This window comes from Nomascus leucogenys, chromosome 12, assembly GCF_006542625.1.
Source record: "Nomascus leucogenys isolate Asia chromosome 12, Asia_NLE_v1, whole genome shotgun sequence".
Taxonomy (NCBI): domain Eukaryota; kingdom Metazoa; phylum Chordata; class Mammalia; order Primates; family Hylobatidae; genus Nomascus; species Nomascus leucogenys.
The window spans coordinates 9,286,250-9,303,193 of record NC_044392.1 but is presented as its reverse complement, the minus strand read 5'-3'; the positions used below and the strand labels follow the sequence as shown (position 1 = coordinate 9,303,193).

The window sequence follows — 16,944 nt, the reverse complement described above, 5'->3', positions numbered from 1 at the left end:
TGGAGTGCAGTGGTACAATCATAGCTCACTGCAGCCTTGATCTCCTGGGCCCAAAAGATCCTCCCACCTCAGCCTCCTGAGTACTGGGACTATAGGCACGCACCACCACAACTAGCTAATTTGCTAATTTTTATTTTTAGTAGAGACAAGTTCTCGCTATGTTGCCCAGGCTAGTCTTGAACTCCTGAGCTCAAGTGACCCTCCTGCCTTGGCCTCCCAAAGTACTGAGATTACAAGTTTAAGCATCTGGCAGAATGATATCTTTAAAGTGTAAGAGAAAGAGCTGTCATTTCTGCATTGATATCCAAGAATAAGAGTAAAATAAAAACAAAACCAGAATTTTCCAAAGAAATTCCTAAAGCATGGCCAGGCGTGGTGGCTCACACCCATAATGCCAGCAATTTCGGAGGCTGAGGCGGGCAGATCACAAGGTCAAGAGATCAAGACCATCTTGGCCAACATGATGAAATCCCGTCTCTACTAGAAGTACAAAAATTAGCTGGGCATGGTGGCTTGCGCCTGTAGTCCCAGCTACTTGGGAGGCTGAGGCAGGAGAATCGCTTGAACCTGGGAGGCAGAGGTTGCAGTGAGTCGAGATCATGCCACTGCACTCCAGCCTGGTGACTGAGTGAGACGCCATCTCAATAAAAAGAAAAAGAAAAAGAAATTCCTAAAGCATATACTTCTGGAAGAAGGAAAATGATTCCTAAAAGGTGTGACATGAATAAGGAATGTTAAGCAGAAAAACAGATAAGCATATAGACGAATCTAAATGATAACTGTATAAGACCAAAAAAAAAAATGACAATTTGGGGGATAAACAATGAACAGGATAAAACTAAAATACAAGATGAAAGGGATAATGGTTTCAAAGTATTTAAGGACCCTGGATTGTTCAGGAAACAGTGAAGATACTGCGTATTTTAAGATCTTCAGTTATGTGGGCATGCTTAAGTTTTAGCGGCAATCATTAAAAGAATAGTAATACATGAACCTCCAAAGATGAATAATGACCCAAGTGGAATTTTTTTAAAACTTTCAATCAGTTCTTAGAAAAAAGCGGGAGGGTGTATGTGTATGTGTTGAGGTGAGGAGAAGATGAGGGTGGAAAACAGAAAAGACAGAAAAGAGACACAAACAGCATAAAATAAGATGGTAAAAATAATTCCAAATATGTCAGTAATCACAACATACATAAACTAAACCAGTCAATAAAAAGATAGTAACTGTCAGTATAGCTTTAAAAACAACCATAATAAAACCTATTGACATGCTGTCTTCAAGAGACATTGAAAATATAAGGCCAACTTAAAAGTAAAGGATTAATTAGATAGTGGTTTGGTGATGGTTATATAACTTTTTGAATATACTATAAGCCACGGAATTATACACTTTAAAATGGTTAAGATGGTTAATCTTATGTGAATATTTTTTTTTTTTTTTGAGATGGAGTCTCACTCTGTCTCCCAGGCTGGAGTGCAGTGGCGTGGTCTCGGCTCACTGCAAGCTCCGCCTTTTGGGTTCACGCCATTCTCCTGCCTCAGAGTCCCGAGTAGCTGGGACTACAGGAGCCCACCACCAAGCCCGGCTAATTTTTTGTATTTTTAGTAGAGACGGGGTTTCACTGTGTTAGCCAGGATGGTCTCAATCTCCTGACCTCGTGATCCACCTGCCTCGGCCTCCCCAAAGTGCTGAGATTACAGGCATGAGCCATTGTGCCCGGCCATCACTAATTTTTTTTTTTTTAAAGTAAAAAGATGACCTCTGAGTCTGGGTGCAGTAGCTCATGCCTGTAATCCCAGCACTTTGGGAGGCCGAGGTGGGTGGATCACAAGGGAAGGAGTTTGAGACCTGCCTGGCCAACATAGTGAAACTCCATCTTTACTAAAAATACAAAAAATTAGCTGGGCTTGGTGGTGGGCACCTGTAATCTCAGCTACTTGGGAGGCTGAGGCAGGAGAATCGCTTGAACCCAGGAGGCGAAGGTTGCAGTGAGCCGAGATCACGCCATAGCATTCCAGCCTGGGCGACAGTGCGAGACTCCGTTTCAAAAATAATAATAATAATAAAATAAAAAATAAAAAAGATAACATCTAACAAACACTAACCAAAGGAAAGCTGGGACACCTGTATTCATAGCAGAAAAAAATCAACTTTTCTTTTTTTTTCTGAGACGGAATTTAGCTCTTGTTGCCTGGGCTGGAGTGCAATGGCACGATCTTGGCTCACTGCAACCTCTGCCTCCCAGGTTCAAGCGATTCTCCTATCTCAGCCTCCTGAGTAGCTGGGATTACAGGAATGTGCCACCACGCCCGGCTAATTTTGTATTTTTAGTAGAGACAGGGTTTCTCCATGTTGGTCAGGCTGGTCTCGAACTCCCAACCTCAGGTGATCTGCCCGCCTCGGCCTCCCAAAGTGCTGGGATTACAGGCATAGACTACTGCGCCCAGCCAACTTAAAGGCAACTTAAAGGCAAAAAGGATTATTTAGGAAGGCCACAACACAATCATAAAAGTTTCAATTTACTGGGAGGATACATTAATTCTAAATTTGCATGTAACTAATACACTGGCCTCAGAACATATTAATTCAAAACTGTAAGATTTGCAAAGAAAACTTGACAAATCTACTATAATAAAGGACAGTAGCAGACCCCTATCAATAATGGAAACACCAAGCAAATAAAATATTAATAAAGATATAAATATTTGAATAAAATAATAAACAAGTTTGATCTATTGGACACATACAGTGCCCTGCAACAGTTAGAGAACATATATCCCAGAAAGTTCAGGCTAAATGTTTTGAAATAAACTTCAGCTACTAAAAAGAGCAAATTACTTAGAGAAAAAAAAAAGGATGAACTTGGCATAGATTTTGTTTCACACAGCTGAGAAAAATGCAGCCTCATGAGAACACAGACAACAAGATTTATTGGAATCTAGATATTCTACCATTTTTCCCCCTCTTTCACCAGTTCCTCATTTTTAAGGAAAATGACCACATATAGAGAAGCTAGGTCCCTTGTATGAGAAAGAGGGATAAATTATAATGATTTGCAATACACAACTGACATTTATTACCTCTTTCCTATTTAAATTTTAGAGTTTGGGTCAGAGTACATTTCGTAGAGAAAAGAATCACATAACTAACCTCGTTCCTTAAAGAGCTAAGAGACACACATTTACCTGTACCTTCAGGGAATGGTCATGAAGAAGGAGTAACAAACTAAAGCACCAATTTATAGACTACTCTAAAGGGAAAATTAAGAGTTACAACTGAAGGATTACATACAAAAATACTCACTGCAGAAACATTTTTAACAGTAAAAAATTGGAAACAATCTGCATATTCAATAAAAGGAAAACGGTAAAAACAATGATAGTTTAGAAGACTAGAAATATATCTAGTAAGATGTTTATGGTTTGTTGGATCATTATTTTTGTTATTGATGTTTTCTAACTTTTTTATTTTTATTTTATTATTATTATTTATTTATTTATTTATTTATTTATTTTTTGAGATGGAGTTTCGCTTTTGTTGCCCAGGCTGGAGTGCAATGGCACCGATCTCGGCTCACCGCAACCTCCGCCTCCCGAGTTCAAGAGATTCTCCTGCCTCAGCCTCCCAAGTAGCTAGGATTACAGAAATGTGCCACCACACCCAGCTAATTTTCTATTTTTAGTAGAGATGGGGTTTCACCATGCTGGTCAGGCTGGTCTCAAACTCCTGACCTCAGGTGATCCACCAGCCTCGGCCTCCCAGCTGGGATTACAAGCGTGAGCCACTATGCTGGCTTGACTTTTCTACTTCAATAATAAGCAAAAATATAGCTAATGTTTTTGTTTAATAATAACAGTGATAACAGCTTCCATTTATTAACTGCCTATGTACAGACACTGTATGTATTAGATATTTTACAAACAGTTCATTAATCTTCACTACTATTAGGCAGGTATTAATAGCCTCATTTTACATAAAGTAACATGGTCCTTAGGCTTCTGTTTTCACCAGTCACCTGCTTTCCAATATGAATTATGCATTATTTTATAAAACAACCAATTCTCTATTGTTCAGGATATGCTCTCGTCTCTTGGTTTGATGTCTGGGTTTAGGAAGCTGTTTAGAACAGCATCATGGTCACACTCAAAGATATGCTGATGTGGAATGATTACAGCTTAAACAGTGTGGATCACTTTCCACCGAAAGGAGACTTGCTTATTCACTAAAGATTCTTAGACCTTGATTTTCTTTTCTTCCCACACTAATTTCAGATAAGAGAACAAAAATAGGTATTGCCCATCTATTAGTTTTCTTAGCATTTTCCTTTTTACAAAATTCATACAGTGCCTCATTTGATCCTCACAGCACCAAGTGGGGCAGATGGGAAGTATGGTCTTCATTTTAGAGATAAAGAAAAGGAGATAAGAAATTAAAATGTCGGCCGGGCGCGGTGGCTCAAGCCTGTAATCCCAGCACTTTGGGAGGCCGAGGCGGGCGGATCACGAGGTCAGGAGATCGAGACCACGGTGAAACCCCGTCTCTACTAAAAATACAAAAAAATTAGCCGGGCGTGGTGGCGGGCGCCTGTAGTCCCAGCTACTCGGAGAGGCTGAGGCAGGAGAATGGCGTGAACCCGGGAGGCGGAGCTTGCAGTGAGCCAAGATTGCGCCACTGCACTCCAGCCTGGGCGACAGAGCGAGACTCCGTCTCAAAAAAAAAAAAAAAAAAAAAAAAAAAAGAAATTAAAATGTCTTGCTACTAAGTAGTGGGTAAAATCCATCTCTCTGGAGCCTGCACCCTTTCTATCATATTTATCAACTGGGAAGACTTTCACATAACCCTAGTACTTACTGGGGAAATACTTACTGTCTTCTATAAAAGGGCAGCTTATATATATTTAAAATTATTTTCTTAAATTGCTTTTGAATATTTTGTATTTTTTAATTTTCTGTAGAGATAGGGGTCTTGCTATGTTGCCCGAACTCCTGGCCTCAAACAATCCTCCCACCCTGGCCTCCCAAAATGCTGGGATTACAGGCATGAGGCACTGTGCCTGGCCTTAAATTGCTTTTGAGACAGGTTGTTCCAATTCTTCTATTGGTCTTCTGAAGGGTAAAATTCCAGCCAGGTTTCCTAGTTATCTTTTAAAATGTAATAGCCATTATGGACACACTCATCAAAATGTTAATAGTAGTTATCTCTAAGGCGTGGGATTTCAAGTAACTTTAGTTTTTTTCTTTAAATTTCTGTTAAAAACGAAATGCTTCATGTTCTCTATACCATCTAGGCTAACACCATCTTTGCATCCCTTACTGCATTGCACATAGTAGGCATTCAGTAGCAAGTGCTGAATAAATCTGTTTCCTAAACTTCCACCATATCTGTGTACCCTCCACGTAATTATTTACTTATTTCTTTAAACCAATCCACTTTTAAAACTAGCCTTATCCTAAATGACAATACATTTGTATGAAATCATGAGTTTGATACACTAGTTTCATTTTTTCCCTAATATATATTAATAGATATACAACTAATCAAATTTAAAATATTGATGTAACTAAAATAATCTCACCAGTGGTACATGTGCCAAAAAGCAATAAAGTTAATAACTTGAGTCAATCTTTTTTTTTTTTTTTTTGAGATGAAGTTTCACTCTTGTTGCCTAGGCTGGAGTGCAATGGCGCAATCTCAGCTCACTGCAACCTCTGCCTCCCAGGTTCAAGTGATTCTCCTAAGTAGCTGGGATTACAGGCACCCACCACCATGCCTAGCTAATTTTTGTATTTTTAGTAGAGACGAGGTTTCACCATGTTGGCCAGGCTGATCTCAAACTCCTGACCTCAGGTGATCCACCTGCCTCAGCCTTCCAAAGTGCTGGGATTACAGGTGTGAGCCACCGCGCCCGGCTTGTTGAGTCAATCTTTGACCTTCTCCTTCACTTCCCATAATATCAATCTCTAAGTATAGTCATGCATCACTTGATGATGGGGATATGTTTTGATAAGTGTGTTGTGAGGTGATTTGGTTGTATAAACATCATAGTGTACACTTACACAAACCTAGGTGATACAGCTTACTATACATCTACACTACGGTACAGCCTATTGCTCCTAGGCTACAAACCTGTCTATCATGTTACCATACTGAATACTGTAGGCAACTGTAACACAATAGTGAGTAACTGTGTATCTAAGCATATGTAACCTTAGGACAAGTATGGTTACAAACATGGTATTATAATCTTATGGTAGCATATTCAGTCCATTATTGACTGAAATGTCATTATGTGGAGCATGACTGTACTTTCAATCCATCCTTTATTATGACTCTTGCACTTACTTGGACCTCTCATTCTGGCACAGGCCCTCATTATCTCATGCTTATCTTGGTCATATTAATGCAGCAGACTCTTAGAAGTCTTCTTGCCTCCAATCTTTGCTCTATTCTATATTCTGCCATCAGATTGAATCTTCCTAAAGTAAGCTTTGGCCTCTACCCAAATTAATCTAAACTTTCCAGGCCACTGGAAACAATCACTTGATGGCCTCAGGAAAAAGTATTCAGAAAACTGGTCCTGGCCTACCTTCCTATCCCCATCTACAAGAATCCATTTAATCATTAGTTTCAGAACAGGCATTGTGAACTTTGTCTCTATTCATTCCTTGCCTTCAACCTGAAAAACCCCAGCCCCAAGTCACATTTCTACCTACTTCAAATAGCCTCACTTCTGGCCAGGCGCCAGTGGCTCATGCCTGTAATCCCAACATTTTGGGAAGCCGAGGCGGGTGGATCACGAGGTCAAGAGATCAAGACCAACCTGGCCAACATTGTGAAACCCCGTCTCTACTAAAAATACAAAAATTAGCTGGCTGTGATGGTGCGCGCCTGTAGTCCCAGCTATTCGGGAGGCTGAGGGAGGAGAATTGCTTGAACCCAGGAGGTGGAGGTTGCAGTGAGCCGAGATCACACCACTGCACTCCAGCCTGGGCGATAGTGTGAGACTCCGTCTCGAAAAAAAAAAAAAAAAGACAAATAGCCTCACTTCTAAGAAACTTATCTGACCATTAGAATCTGCATTAATATCTCCATTTCTGAAAGCCACACTATATCAGCTACTGCTCATGACATTTACCATGCCCTGCCTTAAACTCTAGGCTATTTGTCTCCTCTACTATAGGTTCTTTAGGGTAAAACTATGTCTATTGTATCTTGTCATGTAATATGTATTTAGACAGTAAAATATTTGTAGTTAATCAATGAAGCAAAGCAGGCTCTTTTTGTTTTGGAGACACGGTCTCACTCTGTTGCCCAGACTGAAGTGCAGTAGGGCAAACACAGCTGACTTTAGCTTTAACCTCCTGAACTCAAGTGATCCTCCCACTTCAGCCTCCCGAGCGGCTGGAACTACAAGTGCGCAACACCACGCCCGGCTATTTTTTTAATTTTTGAGAAGATGAAGTCTCACCATGTTGCTCAGGCTGGTCTCAAACTCCTGGCCTCAAGTAATCCTCTAACCCCAGCCTCCCAAAGTGCTGGGATTACAGGTGTGAGCCACCACACCCGGCTGCGGGCCCCTAAAGCAGCCAGCAAAATAAGTCAAATCCCATTCAACATACTTCAAAGGACCACCTAATTGTTTTTGTAGCCAAAGAAAACTATTCTCATAGACATTAAATGTTTGTAATTTCTGTACTTTGCTTGTAATCAGTGCACCATTAGCTAATGTCTAGGTTTAGCTATAATGTAGTCCACCCCACATGTGGATGCCTCTTAAGCAGGTTAACTTTCTTTTTTTTTTGAGACAGGGTCTCACTGTCACCCAGGCTGGAGTGCAGTGGCACAATCTCAGCTCACTGCAGCCTCCGCCTCCCGGGTTCAAGCGATTCTCCCGCCTCAGCCTCTGGAGTAGGTGGGACTACAGGCATGCGATGCCTGGCTAATTTTTTATTTTTAGTAGAGACTGGGTTCCACAATGTTGGCTAGGCTGGTCTCTAAATTCTGACATCAGGTGGTCCACCTGTCTTGGCCTTCCAAAGTGCTGGGATTACAGGTATGGGCCACAGTGCCCGACCATAAGCAGATTAACTTTCTAAACTTGCATGATTCTCTAGTGTTATCACTGGGTTATTCTTTCTGGACTTCAGTTTTCCTATTTATAAGATGACTTTAAGATGTCTTCTAATCCCTTCACAGAATTTTATTTCATCTACATATCTATAACAGGCTAGGTACTTTACTAGAACCTGTTTTTAGTGTCAAAACAGATGCTCAGATGCTAATCATTTTCTGGTACTCTCTACATTTTGGTAGAGAGTACAAGGTATTTCACATATATTATTTCATTTAATCTTCAAAACCCTAAAATGTAGGCATCTTTAGCCTAGTATTTCTCAACCAGGGGAGACTCGGCCCCACCCCAACCTTTAGGGGACATCTGGCAATATTCTGAGACATTTTTGTTGTTACAATTTTTAGAGGTTGTAGGGGAAATGGACCCTAGCGGGGAGAGACCAGGGATGCCGCTAAACATCCTGTGATGCGCAAGATACCTCCCACAACAAAAAAATTATCTGGCTCAAAAAAATAGTGTGGAGCTTGAGAAACCCTACTGGCCTCATCTTTCAGTTAAGAAATCAAAGATTTAGAAAGCTTGGCCGGGTGCGGTGGCACACACCTATAATCCCAGCACTTTGGGAGGCCGAGGCAGGCGGGTAACTTGAGGCCAGCAGTTCGACCAGCCTGGAAAACATAACGAGACCTCATCTCAAAATAAATACATAAATAAATGAAAGCTTAACTTACTTGCACAGAGTTACACAGATGATGAGTGAACAGGGATCTAAAATCATCTCTGTATGACACCAAAGGCAATGGCACATTCCAGCACACATACGAATACTGATGACCGTTTCTGACAGTTTGTATTGTTTCTTATCATTGTCCCCTCTCCCCCATTTCGTCTTGATACTTTAAATTCTGCTAATCAATATCAGTCAATCTTGTCCAGGAAAAGGATTCAGAAGCAGCTTTCTCAGACTCTCAGGTCAGATTTGAGAAATGTCTTTTCTTGTGCTCCAGTTACTATATCTAGAATCTAAAGCTTGACAGCAGCAATTCACGTATTGTACTGTGATTGCATGACTATTTCCCCTTTAGACTGTAAGCTTAAGAGGAAGGTATTCCTTTTTATTTTTGTGTACCTAGTGCCAAGTAAAGTCTCTCAGCAGAGTATACATTTCATAAATGTGTGTTAAACAAATAAAACAGACTAAATTACACAATGTATCCAAGGATACAAAGCTACTAAATGACAGAACCAGGATTCAAATCCAAGTCTCTCCATTGCCAAAGCCTACAATTACTGTCTTAATAAAGCTAAAAATTAGATGTTTATCTTCTCTCTATCTTGCTGGTGGGAATTCTTTGATCATAAACACATCAGAAATTATATATATATACACACATATATATATATACACCCAAGTTCCTGTTTTAAAGATAGCTTATAATCGTATGAATTTTCTTATGAGCTTCCAATTTTAATATCTACATTCTATAAAAGCTTGCAAGGTAGTTAGCATGTAATAATAGTGGTAATCTCTCCTAAATATCAGAACTATAAAGGAGCCATGGTTTTTTATTTGATAGTCTCCCTGAATTCAACACTCACTGCCTAGAAATTGATGTTATTTTGAGTTGTCACAGGAACCGTGTATAAAAACTAAGGTAGAATCTCTTAGGAAAAAATAACTCACTTTAACTTTAGCTTTTATTTCTTCACTGTTCCCTTCTTCCTCATTGCGGGGTTCCATGCCAGAATCCTCCTGGATGTCTTTGTTTAGTACAGAGTACTCTTCTAGTAGAGTGTCAAATAAAACTATTCGCTTGTTCTTGAAGAAGCCATAAAAATAAGCATTGCTGTGGGAAGAGCGTTTAGATCCTAAGGAAAAGACAGTTCAAAGCATGGAATATAATTAAAAAGTTTGGGGTCCTTTGGAGAGACTCCTAGAAATTGAATTACTGGAAAGGACATTAACATTTTCAAATCGTTTAATATGTGAAGAATAACCATATCAACATAATTCACCACCAGCAGTGGAGAGTGTCTGTTTTTTGCCAATAAATGTGCTCATCATAGCTTTATAGCAGTAAATAAATAAGTAAAGCCTAAACATCCAACAGTTACGGAATGATTCAATTATAGTAAAACTATGAAATGGAATTTTAAGCGGCCAGAAAAAAATTATACTTCCAAAGAATTTTAACAAGAAAAAGCTCACCAATATATTGTGAAGGATACAAAACTTCACGTATATAAGGTTCCATTATTGTCAAGAAAAAATGTACATGTATTAGGTTGGTGCAAAAGTAATTGCGGTTTTTGCATTGTTGAAATTTGCTGTTTGATACTGGAATACATTCTTAAATAAATATGGTTATGTTATACATCATTTTACTGCACATTTCTCACTTTATGTTTTTTGCTAATGACTTATTACTTGCCGTTTATTTTATATTTATTTTAGATAAGGGAAATTGTATTAGACAAAAAGCAAATTCAGCCGGGTGCAGTGGCTCATGCCTGTAATCCCAGCACTTTGGGAGGCTGAGGCAGGCGGATCACTTGAAGTCAGGAGTTCGTGACCAGCCTGGCCAACATAGTGAAACCCTGTCTCTACCAAAAATACAAAAAATTAGCCGGGCATGGTGGCGCATGCCTGTCATCCCAGCTACACGTGGGGCTGAGGCATGAGAACTGCTTGAACCCAGGAGATGGAGGTTGCAGTGAGCAGAGATGTCGCCACTGCACTCCAGCCTAGGCAACAGAAAGAGACTCTGTCTCACAAAGAAAGAAAAAACAAAAAAAAAGCAAATTCAAGCAATTTTCTTCTTTGAGTTCAAAATGGGTCACAAAGCAGCAGAGACAACTCGCAACATCAACAAAGCATTTGGCCCAGGAACTGCTAACGAACGTACAGCGCAGTGGTGGTTCAAGAAGTTTGCAAAGGAGACGAGAGCCTTGAAGATGAGGAGCGTAGTGGCAGGCCATCGGAAGTTGACAATGACCAATGGAGAGCAATCATCGAAGCTGATCCCCTTACAACTACACAAGAAGTTGCCGAAGAACTCAATGTCGACCATTCTACGGTCGTTTGGCATTTGAAGCAAACTGGAAAGGTGAAAAAGCCTGATAAGTGGGTGCCTCATGAGCTAAGCGAAAATAAAAATTAAAAAAAATCATTGTTTTGAAGTGTCGTCTTCTCTTATTTTACACAACAAACCATTTCTCTATCAGACTGTGACGTGAGACGAAACATGGATTTTATAGAACAACAGGCGATGACCAGCTCAGTGGATGGACACAGAAGAAGCTCCAAAGCACTTCCCAAAGCCAAACTTGCACCAAAAAAAGGTCATGGTCACTGGTTGGTGGTCTGCTGCCAGTCTGATCCACTATAGCTTTCTAAATCCCGGCAAAACCATTACATCTGAGAAGTATGCAGAGCAAATCAATGAGATGCACAGAAAACTGCAACGCCTGCAACCAGCACTGGGAAACAGAAAGGGCCCAATTCTTCTCCAAGACAACACCCAACCGCACATCACAAAATCAATGCTTCAAAAGTTGAACAAATTGGGCTATGAAGTTTTGCCTGATCTGCCACATTCACCTGACCTCTTGCCAACTGACTACCACTTATTCAAGCATCTCAACAACTTTTTAAAGAGAAAATGTTTTCACAACTAGCTGGGTGCAGAAAATGCTTTCCAAGAGTTTGCCAAATCCCGAAGCACAGAGTTTTACCCTATAGGAATAAACAAACGTATTTCTTGTTGGCAAAAATGTGTTGATTGTAATGGTTCCTCTTTTGATTAATAAAGATGTGTTTGAGCCTAGTTACAAGGATTCAAAATTCATGGTCTGAAACTGCAATTACTTTTGCACCAACCTAATAAATATTAACAGAAAAGCATAAGCCCATGTCTATTAGGAAACATACCAAAATATTGAAATGTTTATCACTAAATTCTAGAATTATGGATTTTTGTTTCTTTTCCCAAAGACTTTTAAAATCAGCATACCTACTTCTATAATTAAAGCAATTTTTATAAAGACTGGAAGAAGACATACCTTTTTTTCTTTTGAGACAGGGTCTCTCTCTGTCGTCTAGGCTGCAATGCAATGGCATAATCATGGCTCACTGCAGCCTTGACCTCCTGAGCTCAATCAATCCTCCTGCCTCATCCTCCTGAGTAGCTAGGACTACAGATATATACCACCGTGACCAGCTAATTTTTTGTAGAGACAGGGTCTTGCTATGTTGCCCAGGCTGGTCTCTAACTCCTGGGCTCAAGCAATTCTCCTGCCTTGGCATCCCAAAGTGCTGGGATTACAGGTGTGAATCACCACAGCCGGCCCATACCAAAATTTTTAATAGCAGCTAACAGTACCTGAACTATGGTTGATTTTTATTTTCTTCTTTATGCACTTCTTTGATTTCTAAATGTCCTACAATGTGCAGTGAGTTGAGTATAGTGATTAAGAGCATAGACTTTGGGTTCAAATCTTGGCTCTGCCATGTATTAGTTGTGTCAATTTAGAAAACTTACAAAATTTCTTTAAGCTTTAGTTTCCTATTTATGAAGCGAGGCTAATATCTACCTCACTGGGTTAGATTATGGATTACATGAGATATTCTAAGTGAAGCAACTAATATGCTGTCTGATCTGTATACTACTACTGTTATTTATATACTTTTTTCAAAAAATAAATGATAAACATTTATTTCTCTTGAGAATTTGAAGTCTTTCACAAAAAACATGAATTTTCTATCTACTCATATTTCTAATGAAAAGTACTTGGCAGTATGTTCAGTAGTAAAACTTTGACAAATAGAAGCTATTATTTATTTATTGCATTATTACATTTCTTTTTGGTTTGGTTGCCAGGAAGAGCCAAACATGTTTGTTTATTTTGTCTGTGTTACCCTTTGAAGTCCCATCCTTCTATCTCTATCTTTCCTGATCCTAAATTTTTTTTTTTTTTTGAGATGGAGTCTTGCTCTGTTGCCCAGGCTGGCAGTGGTGCGATCTCTGCTCACTGCAGCCTCCGCCTCCCAGGTTCCAGCGATTCTCCTGCCTCAACCTCCCGGGTAGCTGGGATTACATGCACACGCCACCACATCCAGCTAATTTTTGTATTTTTAGTAGAGATGGGGTTTCATCATGTTGGCCAGGCTGGTCTCGAACTCCTGACCTCAGGTGATCTGCCCACCTGGGCCTCCCAAAGTGCTAGGATTACAGGTGTGAGCTACCACGCCTGGCTGCTAATCCTAAATTTTTAAATTAATTTAAAAATATTTATTAAACACTATCTGAAGTTATTTATGAAAGTAAGCAGATTGTATGCACACAAATAAAAGTAAATTAATGTCTTACTATCTCCCACCGGTCCAGGTATCTCAAAGTGTGGTCCAAGGAATACGCCAAAATCACCTAGGGGTACTTGTTAGAAGTAGATACTGGAAACACCTACTAAGTCAGAATCTCTGGGAATGAAGCCCAGGAATCTGTCTTTTAACAAACTCTCGAGGGACTTTTATACTTACTAAAGTTGAATCCCTGGCAGGGTGCGGTGGCTCATGCCTGTAATCCCAGCACTTTGGGAGGCCGAGGCAGGCAGATCACGAGGTCAGGAGATTGAGACCATCCTGGCTAACACGGTGAAACCTTGTCTCTACTAAAAAAATTACAAAAAATTAGCTGGGCATGGTGGTGGGCGCCTGTAGTCCCAGCTACTCAGGAGGCTGAGGCAGGAGAATGGTGTGAACCCGGGAGGCGGAGCTTGAAGTGAGCCAAGATTGTGCCACTGCACTCCAGCCTGGGTGACAGAGCAAGATTCCGTCTCAAAAAAAAAAAAAGAATCCCTGTACTGTACTGTAAGCTTTTTATATCGCTGTGCCTGGCATGTCGCATACAGTCATGTACCGCATAATGACATTTCGGTCAACAGACTACATATAGGACAGTGGTCCCACAAAATTATAATGAAGCTGAAAAATTCCTATCACCTAGTGACCTCATAGCCACCGTAATGTTGTAGCAGAGCACACTATCTTTTCTATGTTTAGATACACAAATGCCAATCATCATGCTACAGTTGCCTACAGTATTCAGTACAGTAACATGCTAGATAGGTTTGTAGTCTAGAGCAAGAGGCTATATATACCATACAACCTAGGTATGCAGTAGGTAACACCATCTAGGTTTGTATGAGTATAATGGTGTTTGCATGACAATGAAAAGCCTAATGACGCATTTCTCAGAACATACTGCCATTATTAAGCAATGCATGACTGTATATTCAATGATGCTTATTTACTGAATGGATTAATGATATCGCTTGAGGTATGAAGTGACGTATTTGAGAACTCCAAAAACCAAAACATTGTACAAAAATGTAAGGCATTGCCATTTTTTGTTTAGAATGCTTCCTCTTAACCTCTTAGCAGCATTTAACATAGTTGACCACTTTCTCCTTAAAACACGATCTTCTGGTTTTTGAGACACCAGTTTCTCTTGGTTTTCTTCCTACCTCAAGGGCCTCTCCTCCTTAGCCTCCTTCCTAGCTGTTTCTCTGCTGACTCTGACCCTGTTCCCCTTCTCTTAAGTCCCCTCACGGACAGCATTAAACACCATCTATGTGCCAGATACTTCCGAATCTGTATTTTTAGTGCTGACCTCTCCCTAAAACTCCAGACTCATACATACAATTACCTATTTGACATCTCCACAGGGATGTTTATAGACATATTTGTTGTTTGTATTCTTGTGTGTAGTCTTTTTTCTTGTCCAATATTAGAATCTCCTTGCAGAGTTTAGGAAGTGTCACACCACGTGAGAGGCTGCTTCTCATTTGAGAAATCTAAAAGGCCAGAAATTTGTTTCCCCAGCACTCCGAGCAGCTAGCGCCATGCCCTAGCTTAGTCAATCAGATGCACCCCTTAGGGACTCTGAATAGTTGGCTAATTACATAAAAAAGCAAAGCAGTGAGGAATTAATTCTGTAGGTGCTAGTGGCTGAATCCGGTGTTCTGAAGTAGCCACACCACTGTCCTCACCAGACAGGTTCTGCAATATGATTATAAGTTCCTAGCCTTCCTATGTGACAGCCATTTTCTGAGCTTCGTAAACTTAATTTTCCTGTGGATTTTGTGAGATATCAAACGTTTCTTTTTTCTTTTTTTTTTTTTTGAGACAGGGTCTCACTCTGTTGCCTAGGCTGGAGTGTTGGAGTGTAGTGGCACGATCTCAGCTCACTGCAACCTCCACCTCCCAGATTCAAGCGATCCTCCTGCCTCAGCCTCCCCAGTAGCTGGAACTACAGGTGCATACCACCATGCCTGGCTAATTTTTGTATTTTTTAGTACAGACAGGGTTTCACCATGTTGGCCAGGCTGGTCTCGAACTCTTGACCTCAGGTAATCCACCTGCCTCAGCCTCTCAAAGTGCTGGGATTACAGGCGTGAGCCACCACGCCTGGCCAAATACTGGTTTTTTTTTTTTTTTTTTGAGACAGAGTCTTGCTTTGTCGCCCAGGCTAGAGTGCAGTGGTATGATCTTGACTCACTGCAACCTCTGCCTCCTGGGTTCAAGCAATTCTCCTGCCTTAGTCTCCCAAGTAGCTGGGACTACAGGCACCCGCCACCACGTCTGGCTAATTTTTTTTTTTTTTTTTTTTTTTTGTATTTTTAGTACAGACAGGGTTTCACCATGTTGGCCAGGCTTGTCTCGAACTTCTGACCTCAAGTGATCCACCCACCTGGCCTCCCCAAGTGCTGGGATTACAAGCATAAGCCACTGCGCCTGGTCCAAATATTGCTTCAATAAGCAGTTTTTCTGCTTAAATCAGCCACAGTTGGTTTCTATTGCTTGCAGAACTCTAATACAATGTTTAATAGGTTCCTCAATATGTAATATAGCCATTAGAAGTCTTAATTCCCCCACAAACCTACTCTTCTCCCATTTTTTTCCATCTCAGTAAACTACCATATATCCAACTGCTCAGGTCAAAAGTCCTAGGCCATTATCTTTGATGTCACTCTTTTCCTTATTCTCCCAATGCAATCAGTTAGAAAATTCAATCAACTCTACCCCTAAAACTTGTCCCAAATGTATCCACTTCTCTCCATTAATTACTATTATCCTAGTCTAAGCTACTATTATGTCCTACCTAGACTCTTGCCTCTCTTTACAATATATTCTCCATACATTAGCCCAGGATATTTTAAAAATACAAAGCAGATCATGTCACTTTCCTGTCTAAGCCTTCAATGGCTCTTCCCACTGAACTTAAAATCCAAACTCCTTACCCTGACTTACAAAGGCCTATGTGGTCTGATTCTTGCCTATGTCTCAGATTTCATCTCCTAACACTCTCCTGCTATGGTGCAGCCACACTGGACTTCTTCATGGTCCTTGAACATCTTCCCATTGACGTCAAATGGGCAGCTCCTCCCTTTAGGTCTCAGCTTAATCTGATGACCCAATCTACAGTATCAACTTATCAGACCAAACTAGTTTAATTCTCTGCACAGCACTTGCTATCTGATAGTATTTTGAGAGCAAGATTCTTGGCTTTTCACTACAATCCCCCGACCAATTTACAAACATGTAATGTGTGTTGTTATTGTCAGCAACAACATTCATTCATTCAAAATATTTCTGAGAATTGTTACTATTGTTAACAACAATAAAAACATACATTATAGATGAGTAAACTGCTGTTTGGCAAAGCTAAGTTGCGCAAAGTCACACAAGTAGTTTGTCTCCAACTCCTGACCTCCCACCTCAGCCTACCCAGTAGATGGGATTACAGGCTGGAGCCACCAAGCCCAGCACTGATAATCTGTGATAGAGCTATGATTCAAACCCAAGC

At 40.4% G+C, this 16,944-nt stretch overlaps 1 protein-coding gene across 1 annotated transcript in view; it reads right to left on the bottom strand.

Annotated features, from left to right (window-relative positions):
* The window catches only part of ZMPSTE24 (zinc metallopeptidase STE24), a 44,201-nt gene that overhangs the window by 12,214 nt on the left and 15,043 nt on the right, over positions 1 to 16,944 (bottom strand). The window contains exon 7 of the mRNA XM_003273323.3: positions 9,762 to 9,946. Within this exon, the coding sequence (XP_003273371.2) occupies positions 9,762 to 9,946 (185 nt within the window). The remainder of the gene's footprint in view (positions 1 to 9,761; positions 9,947 to 16,944) is intronic.